The 16,260-nt window shown below is 38.2% G+C and overlaps 1 protein-coding gene across 1 annotated transcript in view; it reads left to right on the top strand.

Annotated features, from left to right (window-relative positions):
* The window catches only part of adamts6 (ADAM metallopeptidase with thrombospondin type 1 motif, 6), a 256,947-nt gene that overhangs the window by 225,768 nt on the left and 14,919 nt on the right, over window positions 1-16,260 (top strand). The window contains exons 20-23 of the mRNA XM_073064545.1: window positions 2,940-3,078; window positions 6,755-6,884; window positions 10,536-10,740; window positions 14,497-14,673. Of these exons, the coding sequence (XP_072920646.1) occupies window positions 2,940-3,078; window positions 6,755-6,884; window positions 10,536-10,740; window positions 14,497-14,673 (651 nt within the window). The remainder of the gene's footprint in view (window positions 1-2,939; window positions 3,079-6,754; window positions 6,885-10,535; window positions 10,741-14,496; window positions 14,674-16,260) is intronic.

Raw genomic sequence — 16,260 nt, 5'->3', positions numbered from 1 at the left:
TTAATATTGGGTCTAGTAGCAGGGCGCCAACCTGTGAATAGATTCATTATAAATAAATTTTAGTTCTTCAGCATTGCTGTAATTATATTGATCAAACCCTGACTCTCCTTGACATTGGATAAGCTTTGAAATGGGACGAGATCAGCAGTTTATTGAAGGGTACCATTCCCTGCCCTGCTCTTCTAGCCAATATAGCAAGTTAATAGCCACAACCCTCTATGTGACACTGGGAGGTTGGTTGTGGCTGTTGATGGCTAATTCTCCTAGTCTCAGGAATCACTGCAGGAAATCCTCAGAATCATGTCCAGGGTCTAATTATCTTCAATTGACGCATCAATGACTGCCCTTGGAGAGAGAGAGAAAGAGGGTAATCCATTTGCAACTCCTCTGCAATTGAGGCATCCCATATCTGCATGCAACAGAATCATGCACACGTCATTCTGGTGTGGGTTACTATGTGGCAAGTAACATTCTCACCAGTCAGTGATAATTCCACCCCCCCCAAAAAAACAGGAGTCTGACAATCTACCCTTGACATTCAATGGCAATATCATCACTAACTCCACAGCTATCAATGTTCTGACTTGAAACTCAAACAGAATCATCTCCATAAGCTCGGTCCGCCAGAGAAAGCAGGATCTCCCAGTGGCCACACATTTTAATTCCACGTCCCATTCCCATTCTGATATGTCTATCCATGGCCTCCTCTACTGTCAAGATGAAGCCACACTCAGGTTGGAGGAACAACACCTTATATACCAGCTGGGTAGCCTCCAACCTGATGGCATGAACATTGACTTCCGTTAATGCCCCTCCTCCCCTTCTTACCCCATCCCTGACATATTTAGTTGTTTGTTTTCTTTTCTCTCTCTCTGCCCATCACTTTGCCTGTTCTCCATCTCCCTCTGGTGCTCCCCTCCCCCTTTCTTTCTCCTGAGGCCTCCCGTCCCATGATCCTTTCCCTTCTCCAGCTCTGTATCACTTTCGCCAATCACCTTTCCAGCTCTTAGCTTCATCCCACCCCCTCTGGTCTTCTCCTATCATTTCGCATTTCCCCCTCCCCCCACTACTTTAAAATCTCTTAGTATCTTTCTTTTAAGTTAGTCCTGATGAAGGGTCTCAGCCCGAAACGTCGACAGTGCTTCTCCTTAGAGATGCTGCCTGGCCTGCTGTGTTCCACCAGCATTTTGTGTGTGTTGTTTGCACCTTCATAAATACTGTGTCTGTTGCAATAGTTAAGAGGCTGGGTCTCATGCAAGGAGGGACTTAATCTCATAGTCTTTCCATCATCAAAAGGTCACATGATATGATATTAATGATAATTCACAAATTACCAAAGTACACCTGTCATAAGATGGTTAAGAACATTTTGGAAGGACTTTGTTTAAAAGATGGTGAGTGCAACACAGTTGACAGTGATGTGGAAACCAAAACTGTATCACTTAAACATGACCAAACTGGGAAAAAATGTAGCATTTAAAACAAAAAAACTAATTTACTACCATTCATAGATCTGTGCAGGAATATGAAGACTAATTCTATTTTTTGTTCATTTTCACTGTCCACAATGTCTACCTTATTCTTTAACCTTGCATACTTATTTGCTGAAATAACTTGCGCACTGGCCACTTTGAAAATTTGTGGAAATTGTGCTTTGTAGAATTTCCTCCAAAGGAGCCCTTGGTAGAAATAAGCATTCAGTTAGCATTTGACCTTTATCAGTTATAAGTATACAATATTTGCTCCTACCTGCAATGACTTTTCTGGGGTAACGTCCAGTGAGATTTATTTCCCTGCCAGCTGCAACTGCAGGCTCAAGAAACTCCATTTAACCTTTGACAAGAAAACTGTTGAATTCATTTCTAATTAATTTTCTTAGTACAACAGTAAATGTATTAATATGTTGCTATGAGATTTCTTCATTGAAAATTTCTCAATATTTCAACACATAACGTGGTACCACGAGGGAGGAGGTTTGGCTTTCTGAGTTCTATATAAGACTGCGAGTCATTGGTGGCCACTGTTCACACCTCCAGCTGATTGTTCCCGAGATTCTCTTCAGTCCCTAGGCTGGGTTCTGAGCCAGCCAAACTTGCTGTAGTGCCAGCAGTCATCGGGGTGAACTTGATGCCACCCTTGGCATCATTTGAAACAAACTAAGGTCCTACAGTCTAGCCACATTCCAGTATGTGTTGCTCCTGGACAGCACCCCAGTTTGATATTGGTCCAATTTCTAAATTATTTCGTTTGCCATTTAAGATGTGCATCTCCCAGTATATATGGAAAATAAAATTTCTGATTTTGACCAGCACAATGTTTTTGCAGCACGTTGCTTTGATCTCCATATTGACATATACTCCCTCTGAGGCTGGCTGCAGATGGCTTCTACTACAGTTCTGCATGTTTCCTGTTTCTTCTTGCGCCCCCACATTTCCACTGTTTGATTGCTCTCCCCAAAATTCTTTCTTTCTCCCACTCCAGGAATGTTTTCTAAATCAATATTGCTATTTCTGAAAGCTCCCTGTGTCTTCCAAAAATAAGAAGCAGGTTTCTTTATGGAATTCTACTGGATGTTGCCACCCTTTCGTTAGTTTGGTTGGTCAGATTCAAGACTTGCCTCCCCTCACACTTCTGAAAACCCTAAAAAGAAGCCGAGAACAGGTGTAAATAGCAGTGATAGAAATACTAAGTCACTGTGCACTCCTGACTTGGGCGTCTCATTGATAAATATGGATAAAGTATTCAGGGCTAGGGTTCTGGCATCACTAAGCTTAATTAGCACAGAGAAATAGATATGTACTTTTTCTTCAGGTAGTGGAACGCAAAAAAATTGCTTTTATATGACAAGTTAAATTGAATAACAGTATGTGCATGACATTATGCATAAATAAACCTTTTAAACAGGGTTCTAGACTCAATTCTGTTCTGTTTTGTCTCAGGTGCTTCTACAAGAACCGAACCAAGGGATTCAGTACAAGTTTAACGTTCCAATCACGCGCACTGGTAGTGGTGATACAGAAGTGGGATTTACATGGCATCATCTGCCATGGTCAGAATGCTCAGCCACCTGTGCTGGAGGTAGAATTACATACGTTCTGCAGTAGCATAGATAACCCTGGTCTTTAAGCTATCAGTAGAACCGTAAAATCTTCCTAGGGTGTATTTAAATCCATTGTTGAAACATTTCCCCAAATATTAATGAGTTTGGTTATAATAAAGACTTGGAATCTCAAAATTATGCAGTGATGAAGAAAGCAGTTCATCTCAGAGGAAATTATTCAATTAGTACCACTCTCTGCTCCTTCCCAGTTTGTGAATTGACATTATAATATTTAATATTAGGGTATGCAATATTATGTATTTAGTATAATATATTTAATATTTCTACTATAAATATATTTATGTTATAATATTAAATGTTATAATTTTCCTTGTGATTTTTGCCATAGAATCACAGTCAGAGCAAGGAAACAGGCTCCTCAGCCCACACTGAGTCCACACTGACCATTAACTACTCATTTACACTAAAGCTACATCAATCCCATTTATTTTTGTTCTTCCCATATTTTCATCACTCCCCAATACTATCATTCACTTATATACCAGAATTGTACAATGACTAATTAAGTTATCAACAGACACATTTTTGACGATGTGGGAAGATGTCAGTACATTTGTAAGAAATCCAAGTGAGCATTGAGTACATACTCTGCAATGAAAGTACCCGAGGGCAGGATTGAAACCAGGTCTTGGGCACTGTGAGCTAGCATCTCTACTAGTTATACCATTATGCCAACCTTTAAGTAACATTTAAGAAGAAACAAGAGGCCTTGTTAAAGGTCAGTGATAATGTATCAAATAGTCTAATAGGTACAAAGGATTGCTGATAAGTCATATACAATGGAATGTAATAAAAATAGAAAGCAGCAGAAACATTTTTCAAGATAAATGGTGATTGTGGAAAGAGAAACAAGAGTTAATGTTTCTGGTCAAAGATTCTTCATTTGAACTGGGAAACACAAGAGGTACGTTCTGAGTTGCAGAGATTGATGTTGGGGGGTGGTGGGGAGAGGGCGTCAGAATGGATAAAACAAAGAACATATTTCTGGCAGGGTTTAGTCACACTAACATGTTCTCAATACAGTTTTCACGCTGTACAAAACTTCATGAATAACGCTAAGCAGTAGTAACTGAATACTATTGAATTTGGTTCATCTGGGCAGGAGAGGAAATTCAGCCTTGGTTTCTGTTCCAAATCTTGATGTCCACTGGAAGATTATGAATTAGCGTGAAGAACTATTGACATATTCCACTTTTGGCTATTGTGCTACTGCTCAGTATCTGGTCTCAAATTTGAAGTGCTGATATATACAGTATTTGCATTTGACCCTTAATATTTTGGAGAGGGGAAAAGAATTCTATTCTTTTTTACCCTTAATGGTGTTTATTTCTAATAAGGATATTAGAATCATGTGTTACTTTGGTGATTTCAGAATTAGAATAAAACAGCTAAATTTCTTATTAATAAATGTCATAATTGAGGGATAACTGCATGTAATCAAACTACATCACCTAAGATACAATGGCCCTGTATTTTCAAGGGATTAGCCCAATCAGTAGCTATTCCGTTAGCAGAAATTTGCCAGAGTTCCCGGAAGATGGTGGTTGCCTTCAGCACTTCTCCTGTCATTCTCTTTCTCCTGATGGTGTAACAAGTGTATATAAAACCAATTTCAAAACTTTATAATATGTTTAGAAGAGTGTGGGAAAGGATAGCATCAATATTGTAACAATACAGTAAGTTAAAGAAAGGATGAACTACACAAATTATTTAGAGTTGAAGTAAATTTCTTGCATGAAGTTATCACCCCGATGTAGATTGGGAGACGGATTCACCGTGCATCTATGCTCTGTCCGCCAGAACAAGCGGGATCTCTCAGTGGCCACCCATTTTAATTCCACTTCCCATTCCCATTCCTATATGTCCATCCATGGCCTCCTCCACTGTTGGGATGAGGTCACACTTAGGTTGGAGGAACAATACCTTGTATTCTGTTTGGGCGGTCTTCAGCCTGATGGCATGAACATCAATTTCCAGTAATGTCCCCCACCTGCCCCCACTTCACCATTTCCCATCTGCTTTTCCTTCTCTCACCTTATCTCCTTGCCCATCCATCGTCTTCCTCTGGTGCTTCTCTTCCCTTTTTCTTTCTTCCATGGCCTTCTGTCTCTTTCACCAATCAACTTCCCAGTTCTTTGCATCATCCCTCCCCCTCCAGTTTTCACCTATCACCTGGTGTTTCTCTCTCCTCCCCCCCCCCACCTTTTAAATCTACTCCTCAGTGTTTTTCTCCAGTCTTGCCAAAGGGTTTCAGCCCGAAACATCGACTGTATTTTTTTCCATAGATTCTGTCTAGCCTGCTGAGTTCCTCCAGCGTTTTGTGAGTGTTGCTTGGATTTCCAGCATCTGTATATTTTCTCCTGTTTATCCCTCAATCTTGTTAATTATGAATTAGAAATTTAACTGTTAAATTCACTTGACTGTGATAATGCTTCTGCATTTGAAATATGAATCTGTTCTTACAGCAGGAGTTGGAACTCTGAGTATTTCCACCTCTTGAGGACACATTTTACATGTACATTTACTTTCCATATAATCTTACAGCACAGAAGTAAGCCTTTGAACCACTGTGACAATATTACTTGTCTGAGATATCTGCATTTGATCATAGTTCTGTGAAGTTACTCTTCTCAGCCACATATAGAATTCCAGTTTAAAAGTTAGAGTTAAACCTGCATTCCATTCTTCAAGATTGGAGTAAAAAATTCACTGCTTAAAATAGTATGTTACTTCCACATGCATATAAAACCTTGTCTTAAATAAATGTTCCTGAACCTTGTACCACTGGAAAGAGTTTGCTCAAATGCATTCGATCAAAAACTGAATACAAATTTGAACACTACTTTTAAATCTCTATTTAACCCTCTATGTAATAATAAATGTCCTTCATCCCAGTTGACATTTAGGTAAATCTCTTTTACACCTTCTCTAGTGTCTTGACATTTTCTCATTGTCTGGTGCCCAGAACTAGACATACAGTAATGCTACAGCTAAAACTGAAATAGTGCTTTATATAGGTTTAATAAATCTCTTTGCATTTGCCCCTGTCTATCTCTTTTATAATGCCAAGATTCCATTATGTTTTTATAACAGCCTTATAAATTGACCAAATATCTCCAAAGATTTGTTCATGTGAAAACCCAGGACCCTTTTCTCTGTAAGAGTTTTCAAAAAATTTATTTTTTAGTTTATTTATTACATTTTTTCAATTTTTGTCTTTCCAAAGGACAATACATTCATGCATATAAAGTAGGCTTTAAATTTCCCTAGTCAGCTAGGTCCTCCTAAAATCTGCTACTATCCACAGAGTAATATTTAGAAATTATGAAATTCATCTACCCAAACATTATGTTTTAGAAAATTAAAATCCTTCTAGCTATGATTTATTGATGAATCGTGGGTGATACAGCATGTAATGTCATACAAGAAGTTGTATTCTTGTGGTAAATATTTTCATAGAGGCAAATTCATGTAATGCTTTACATCAAATATTTTTCAAAGGATCCCAACAAATCTCAAAGTATTTCCATTTCAATAATTGCAATATATTAACAAAGATGTTTTGATAATGAATTATCATTTATAGAATGTACTATTCATAATAAATAGGGATAAAATGCTTCTTTTTTACAGGTGCTCAGAAACAAGAAGTAGTTTGTAAAAGATTAGATGACAATTCCATTGTCCAGAATAGTTATTGTGACCCTGATAGTAAGCCACCAGAAACTCAGCGAGCTTGCAATACGGAACCATGCCCACCAGAGTAAGTTTTCAGAATTTTATTCTTTGTACTTCTGTCCACTTTGGAAGCACTGCCATTGTTTTTTTTTTTCAAAATGCAATATAAATCAAAAGACATCATAGGATGAGATATGTATCACAAGATAAATTTAACTGTTATCTCCATTGGTGGCCATCCCATCAACTGCATAATCTTTTTGTCACTTCTAGTAGAATCACCTTTTATTGCTCTGTGTCAGGTTTAGCCAGTAAGGCTTTTGAGAACTATTGTGGAATTTTTGATTTGATTAAAGGTACTACATTGATACAGAATGTTATTAGTTTTGATCATAAGTCCAGAGGACACAGCCTTAGAAAAGAGGGATTGTTTAGAACAGGGATGAGAAGGAATTTCTTTAGACAGAGGGTGGTGAATTTGTGGAATCCATTGCCACAGATGGCTGTGGAGGCCAAGTCATTGTGTATATTTAAAGCGGAGGTTGATGGGTTCTTAATGAGTAAAGGCATCAAAGGTTACAGGGAAAAGGCAGGTGAATGAATATAAGAAATAGGAGCAGGAGTCGGCCATCTGGCCCATCAAACCTGTTCTGCCATTCAATAAGGACATGGCTGATCTGGCCATGGACTCATCTACACCTACCAGACTTTTCCCCATAACCCTTAATTCCCCTACTATGCAAAAATCTATCCAACCTTGTCTTAACAAGGTAGCCTCCACTGCTTCATTGGGCACAGAATTCCACACTGGAGGTGCATTGAATGGGGGTGAGAGGAATAATAAATCAGACTGGATGGGAAGAATGGCCTAATTCTGCTCTTATCTTTTATGGTCATGGTTTCTATAAGAGAACTAGCTCAATGCATAGCAGGAAGTCACTGAAAATGGATTGCTTATCCTTTAATCAGCTCGATAATCCATCTGGTGCAGGAACTCTTCCTTAGGAATGTGGAATTTCTGGTGTTTGCAGAGGACAGTCACAATTAGAATGGTGTTTTTTGTGTGTTGTTTGAATTTCCAGCATCTGCAGGTTTCCTCGTGTTTGACAATTAGAATGGTGGCTTGTTTATCTGAAGTTACGGTGAAGCACATTGAAGACACTAACCAAACTATACAAGATGGAACCCCGTGATACTGATTTATGTAGCAGTAAGCTTACAGAGAGAAAAAATATACATACAGCTCTTAAAGCTGCTCAAGGATTGATTAAGAGTTCAAAGAATAGGAATGCAAAGTAATGTTTCTTGGTATTTAGCATTTTGTCAAAGTATAGCATTGACCAAGAAATTGAAGAATGTAAACAAGTGGCAAATATCAGGAGCCAAACGATTTATTTATGTTTAATTGTGAAACTATGGACTCGAACAGGACCTAAATAAGCAAGAGCTTGAGACTTCCAAGGAAAATAGGAGACAGCTAGGAAGAATAATTTAAACCAGATAGGCTGGGGAGTTGGCAGAGAGGAAATTAGATCACAGTCAGAGCTGATCACTAGGTGGAAGATATATGTTCACATACAGCTCAGAAAAGTAGGACAAATAGGAGGGAGAACAAGGAGCAGGCAGACTCAGCCTTGAGTAAGGAGGCAAATCTATGATAAAATATGCTCTCTTGTGAATTAGAAGTAACAGTTATGCTAGAAATGGAAGCCATTGTAGCAGTAAGGAATGCAATCTGATAAGAAAATCAGAGGCATGATTGACTCCAGAGGATTGTAATGAATGCAACATACAGGAGCATACAGAATTCAACAAACTACCGTAGTAGGAGACTGGAAAGGGAGTAGTGCAGTTCTGTAAGTCAGAGGCACATGGGAGGTTCATGAAGTTAAGAAATATAAGAGCTGTGGTTAATACTGTGTTCCTTGTGTTAAATAATTTAAAAAATACAAACAAAATACACTGGAAGTGCATTGAAAATCACTAGGTTAGAAAAAAAATGGAAGACTGTCTGAATTTTTTTAAGAGATAAAAAGGGCACACGTAAACAGGAAGATTATTTTCAGGGCAATTTCGTTAATTTGGGAATACCCAAGCAATTTGGATTCTGAGGTACATAACTGCTTGGTGATTAAGTGTATCAAGAAAGCCTTGCGAGACGATGCACATTTAACTTTGTAATGGTATGATAAGTTATCTAGAGAAAATACAGGAAAGGAATTTGGTATCAGCATTACGGAACTGTTACCTCAGAATGATCAAGTTCAGTATGATGTGGTATCTAGAGATTCAAAGGATTATGAGCAATGTCTAATTTAAAAACAACCTGCAAGCATCTGAAGAAATGTGATCACTAGAGCGTCTTACATATTTCAGAAGATAAGTAATACATACTGAACATGAAGGATGAATGAATACCTAAGGTCAAGAGGTCTAGACTAAACAAGCATGACCCAAATTAAAAGCAAGACAAAAGAGGAAGAGCAACCTGCATAAGTAATTCAGGGAGGAAAGAGCAGACCTGAATGAATGGAAGAACTTGGAGAAACAAATTGAAGGAATGTTTAGGGCAGAGAGAAACATAGAGGCAATCATAACCATCAATCGCAACAGTAAGATTTCTTTATCAAGTCTGTACAGTTGAAATTTTAATATAAGCAATTAGAGAATTGGAAACAAAACACCTAGCGTAAAAGAGAGGGAGTTCATAAAATTATAGGTCTTTCCACAAGCAGAATGATCTCACTATCTAGGTGCAACAATGTAGAATTAATGATTTAACGTAATATAAATTAAAATACTAATATAGTAAATATGTTTAAAAAAACCAAAGTGACCACATAGATATATCTGTTTCCGAAAGATGCTCAGGGAAGCATTGATGGCCATCAGAGAATTGAACCTTGAGGAAGTACCATCAGACTAGAACCAGATTAATGTGGTGCCACTGTTCGGAGGTTCAATTTGTTTTACTTCACTGCTAGGTAAACAGATGGAATTGGTTATCAGAACTAAATGAAGATCGTTCACAAAACAATAGTCTTGTAAACAGTTTTCAGTCATGATTCAGAACACAGAAATTCTGCTGGACAAACCTTTTGGAGGAAGTGATCCCCGAGGTGGATTTTGGAATGGCCTTTGATATATTGAACTGAGACTTCCATAAAATGTGCTCAAAAAGTTCCTTACAAAAAGCTTCTAGTTTACTTCGAAGTTGAGGGGATTCTGATTGATCATTGACAGTGATAATGATTGGCCTGTTGCAAAGCTGCACAGAGTTCTGCAGGGGTGTGAGGAAGCACTATACATGTTACCAGCTGTGTGTGGCTGCAGGTAGCCCACACTTTGAATTCTGGATTTACACATTAGGCAGCATCATGAAATCTCTTGGTATCCCTTTAAAGCCTGGGTGGGTTTCTTGGACAATGCATTTGTGATCCAAGAACAAATGTATTGGTATTAGCAGATTCTACCATCAGAAAAGCCACTCTGGTCAACATATTTATGTAAGCTACCTAAATAATTTAATGTACATTTTATGTGAGTGTTTCAAGTCTGTAGTCATGTTGTTACAATATGAGAAACGTTTTGACATTTTTTATGAGATTGGCAATTTCCAAAGGGTAATGAGTATGTACATGAAAAGAAATGGGACTCATTCAAGAGGTAGCACTGGATAAATAGCCTTCTGGGTGTATGACTCTATAACTCTAACTTTATTTTCTCTGTCTTCTAGATGGTTTATTGGAGACTGGTCAGAATGCAGCAAAACTTGTGATGGTGGAATGCGTATACGAACTGTATTGTGCATTAGGAAAATTGGACCATCTGAGGAAGAAACTCTGGATGACAGCCACTGTCTCACCCACAGGCCTGTTGAGAAAGAGCCCTGTAATAACCAGTCCTGTCCCCCACAGTGGGTTGCGCTGGATTGGTCTGAGGTACACACACCAACGTGCTTCCTGCTTGTGCTACTTATATTTAGCCTGATCAAAGGCATTTACAATTTTACCACATTTATTATAATTATAAGTAAAAACTCCTGCTAGCTTAAGAAAAAGGAAAACAAGAAAGACCATTTTGGTATTATTACTGAGTAATGAGTCTCACATGTGCTTATTTTATACCCTGAACATTCTCTGCAGGGTGCTTAGTGAGAGGACGATTTATGACTGAACTTTCTATAGCTAAAAAACCTACTGTCATCTGATATTCTGCATTGGTTATCAAAACATTTAGGGGTACATTTTCATGTCCTGCAATCTTGTAATGTCATTTACAGATTTTTATGATGCAATTCTTTTATGCTTGTATGCAAGTTGTTATAAAAATTGATTTTGACCAAGTTTGACATGTTTTCTGAGAGCTGCTTCATTGGCACTACAAAAGGCATGATTGTCCTTTAGGTTGTTTATCAAGATGAGAGATAGTGGTTATGGAATAAAACTATTTACTGTGGATCAAGCAGTCGCCTCAATCTCTTAAGTAGAACTGCACTAGTAATTATCCATTTCCTTCCGGAAATGTTTAGTTGTGAGATGTAGATCAGTGCACGGATTCTTAATTTCCTCAGGGCACCTGGCCTATTATTACGGAAAGTGGAGGAGGTCTCATATGAACAGAAATTGTGGGGTGCTACAGGTCCTTTGTCCCATTCCATCTGGATAAGAGATTGGTTAAGGATGGGTAAATACAGCTTTTATTTTCCCCATTTAGACGTGACATCAGAAAATGACAGAAGACTCCCATGGGACAATGTAATTTGCCAGCATTCCTAATAATAACCTTACTATATTGCCCAAAGGCAGAGGAGGGTGAGCACAGAACCAAGGAGGAAAAATTTCATTTGTTCATCCAACTGCGAAGGCAGGTTATCAATGTCAGTGTCTGCGGCACAACTTCCTAATTTACCAATGACACAAAAATAGAAATATAGTGAATTGTGACAAAGCTAGTGATGTACTGTGACTATAAGAATACAGTAATCAACCCCTTTTGTTTGCCTTGCCATTCAGTAGGATATAAACAGGCTAGCAGGATGGGTGGATATATGAGAGATGAAATTTAATGCTGAGAAATGCAAAGTTACATATATTTTGTTAGGAAAAGGAGAAGAAGCAATATAAACTGGAAGGAGCAATTTTTAAACGGGTATGCGATCACTGGTATATGTGTATAAGTGTTTGAAAGTGCAGAGTGGGGTCCTAGACTTTATGAATAGAGGCATAACAAATAATGAAATATTAATGAATTTTCATAAAACATCAGTTTGGTATTGGTGTTGGTTTATTATTAATGAAAAGCTTTGCTGCATCCTCTTTGAAGAGATTAAATCACTACACACTGCACTAAGGCAGAATAAGATAAAACAATAGCAATGAAGAATTAAGTGTAAAAACTACTGAAAAGTGCAGCGCAGGTAAAAGATAATGTGCAAGATCATAACAAGATAGCTTGTGAGGCCAAGAGTCCATCTTAGTGTACAAGGGGTCTATTTCAGAGTCTGATGACAGTGGGATAGAAGCAGTCCCTGAGCTTGTGGTATGTGCTTTTGGACTTTTGTACATTTTGCCTAAAGGGAGAGAATAGTTATTTTGATAAACTAGAGAATCTGGGGTCGTTCTTGAAATGAGGAAGTTGTAAGGGGATCTGACAGAGGTGTTTAAAATGAAGGATGCCAGTGGAATAAACAGAAAATATTCCTTCCAGAAGAGGGACTGAATGGACATAGAATGAAGATAATTGACAAAAGAAGAGTTATGCATGGTTATGGGCTGGATTGCACTGCCAGGTGTTGTATTGGAGGCAGATTCATTCCAAGTGTTCAGATGGGAGTTGGGTGAGTTTCTAAAAGAACAGAGTATGGAGGAAGAATGAGGAATGGGACTGCCTGTGTTGCTGTAAATGGAGAACCTGATGGGCTGAATGGACTCTGTTTCTGCCTAAGTTACCATCCCAGTATATTAGCAGATGGCCGATGACACATTATTTTCTTCTCCCACTGCTAAGACATAGACCCTTGCCCTCTGGACAGGTTTTTACATTTCCAGTGCACAAGAAGTCCAAACTTGCAGTTCTACAAAGCTGCATGCATGTTTCAAAAGAGATTATATTTCTAAACTTGAATTGCTGACCCTGAACAGGTTTGACATGTCATCCAGCTGGCCATGATTCTGCTCTCCAACTAATGCAGAGCTCAGTCGTCATAAATTTGTTCAGATTGGTTTCTGAGATGTATAGGTTTAGGGATTTTTGGCTGTGTTTTGTTTGTCCAGTCATTGATAAAGTTCTGTTTTAAAAATCTGAAAGAAACAAATTGGCTTGGAGTACTGTCAGGCATTTAAATTATTTTTACATTACCTTACCGGAGAGCAATGACTTCACTTCTAAGGTTATGAAGAGTGCTAAATAAATGTTAGCTAGTTCCTTCTCCTTAAAGAAGAACTCTTAGACATAAGGCAGAGTTGTAAGAGCTGGGCTATAACAGTCTCCCTGTGGTCCTATTTATTTTGGATGTTATATTGAGTTATAGGAGAGCTCAGAACCCATGGATATAATTCAGAAACAAGGGTTTGCTCTACTCATGGAGTTTCACAATAGGATAACTCAATTCATGGGACTCTGAATATTCTAAGCACAGAGAAAGCATTCCTAAGGGGGGTTCTTGTTCACCATAGTTTCAGCAGAAAATCAACAAAGCCCTGAGGAAAAGATATAAATGTCTGATCGTGCTGTTTCTCAATGGATTCCATTATTCTGCTGAGAGTACAATGCTGGTTCTTGCGTTAAATGTATTTCCTTTGTAATATTTTGTCACCTGTATTGGGGGCAGGTATTTGTTGCATGCCGAGAAGGTTCACCTGAAACTTTTGACTAATGCTTGTATTATGGATTAGTATTCCACAAGGGCTCTGTTTTTCTGGCCCCCTTCCTTGTATCCTGTCAAAGGGTCTCAGCCCAAAATATCAGCTGTACTCTTTTCCACAGATGCTGCCTGGCCCGCTGAGTTCCTCCAGCACTTTGTGTGTGTTGCTCGGATTTTGATCATCTGCAGATTTTCTCTTGTTTCTGATTTGATCACTTCTTTGTATGCCTAGTTTGTAAATGATGGCATCTATTTCAGATGGGATCAATGCATCTGGCTTCTAACCTATTATCAACTGACATCCATACATATTTCCCCACTGTTTAGTGATCAGACCAGCAACCATTTCGCTTATCCAAACATGGGGCACTCAGACTTACTGTAATCAGGCTACTGGTATCTTGGTTGACTTGAAGTTATACAGATAAGACCAAGAATCAAAATTGGGTACTTACTCTTTAGTTGAATCCAAAACCAATTAGTGGTACCAAGACAGGACTTTTACCTGTTATGATACCAAATATTTTTCAGTCAGTATCTCACAGTAATGACTGCAATGCCAAATTTGCTCAGTTTGTGAATGTTGAAAGCTTTTACACATTTGATATCTCACTACCACAGTACTACAGTCTATAAATATTTATTCCAAGTAATTGCAATCAGAAGTAAAGGAATTTTCAAATTCCTGAAAACTGCCATGACCTTAGTCATTTGAGTCTTACGTGTAGACAATAAAATATCCAGTGTAACTGGAAACCCTGAATAGACTTCGCTGTTTTTAAATACAAAAACATTGACTGATGAAATATTAAGTGTGAACCATCTTTTGCAGTGTACTCCCAAATGTGGCCCAGGATTTAAGCATCGAATTGTTTTATGTAAGAGCAGCGACCTGAGCAAGACTTTCCCGCCCTCCCATTGCTCGAGTGAAAGCAAACCTCCAGCCCGGATTCGTTGCAGCCTTGGGCGATGTCCACCCCCTCGATGGGTCACTGGAGAATGGGGCCTGGTAAGTTGGGACCAATTTAAAGTTATGATATTCCGTTTCCTGAACACTCATCTACCTGGTGACTTCTGGTGCATAAATTAATATGTGTTGTATTTCATGTAAAATATTGTCCATTGTGATCTCCAGATTGTATGAAGTTTCTTTTTCATTCATGTGTTTTTTTTCCTAGCTCACACAAACCTAAATTATATGAATACAGGTACCTTTGAATTTTGGAACATGCTATTTACACAGTTTCATCAATTTTTGCTATCAGCTGTTGAGAATCCATGTCTTTGATTTATTAAGTACTTTTTCCAAAAATGAGTAATACTTGATGTTCACAATAAATTGGTCTTTTAAATCCCAAGCAACTGAAATAAGATGCTTGGATTATGATCTTTGTTGACACTGCGGAGCTACTCTGTTATGTTAATAAAAATTGCAAACTACTTAAACACAGTTACTTAAGAAAGTGTTGTTGGAGCTGCTCTAGTTGAGGCAAATGGTATTCTATCACTAACTATCTTGTTGAGCCTTGATTTTGAAAGAGGTGAGCTATTCACTGAAGGAATAATGAGAATTGGTTTATTATTATAATATACCAAAGATATGGTGAAAAACTTAGTTTTGCAAGCCAAAGCTTGTAGATTATTTCAAAACATGAGGTTATGGAGGCAGTACAAAGGAAAAGCAATAACAGAATGAGGAAAAGCCCAGCCTCTGATTTGTTCTTATACCTAGTGTATTTTTGTCATTGATTCTATAATGGTTTTTGTCCAAGGTGACCCAAAGGACACTAATGATAAGTGACTTGATGTAAGCAATGCCATTCCATTTCAAACGTAAGTCGCGAACCTCCCTCTTGATGGAGACGGTGATTGCCTGTAACAGTTAAGGCACAAATACTTCTTGTTATTTATCAGCTCATGCCTGAATTTGTCTTGGGTTTACTATGTGGTGACATGGACAGCTTCATTTTGGGAGGGCTAGCATATAGAAATGAACATATGAAATTATCACTGAACATCCCTTCTTCATGCATATGGGGTAAGGCAGGTTATTTATAAAAGAGCTAAAAGTAGTTGGGCCTAGACTATTGTTGCAGAATGAACATGACATGATGGACTTTCAACAACCACAATCAACTTCCTTTGGGTAAGTTGTTGTCAACTATTGGAGAGTAATTTCCCCGTTTCCTATAGATTTCAACTTTAGAGCTCAGTAAAATGTTAGCATCCCTACAATAATTTTTCTTAATATGAATAATTCCTCAGGCATCAATTCAATATTTTAAACCTGTCAAATATGGACATAGAAGGGATGTTTCCAGCACTAGAGAAGTCTAGGACCAAAGGGGACAGCTTCATAGTAGATGGATATGCCTCGAGGAGGAAGAATTTCTTTAGTCAGAGGGTGGGTAATCTGTGGAATTCATTGCTATGGGCGGCTGTGTAGGCCAAGTCATTAGATATATTTAATGCAGAGTTTGATAGGTTATTGATTAGTGAGGGTGTCAAAGGTTGTGGGAGAATGCAAGACAATGATGGTGAGCTTCTCATTTTTCCTCATAAACCTTCTGTCTCCTCCACAAAGCTCACATGGTCA

This window comes from Hemitrygon akajei, chromosome 13 (assembly GCF_048418815.1).
Source record: "Hemitrygon akajei chromosome 13, sHemAka1.3, whole genome shotgun sequence".
Classification (NCBI taxonomy): Eukaryota; Metazoa; Chordata; class Chondrichthyes; order Myliobatiformes; family Dasyatidae; genus Hemitrygon; species Hemitrygon akajei.
The sequence above is the reverse complement of the archived record's forward strand: the minus strand, read 5'-3'. Positions and strand labels throughout refer to the sequence as shown.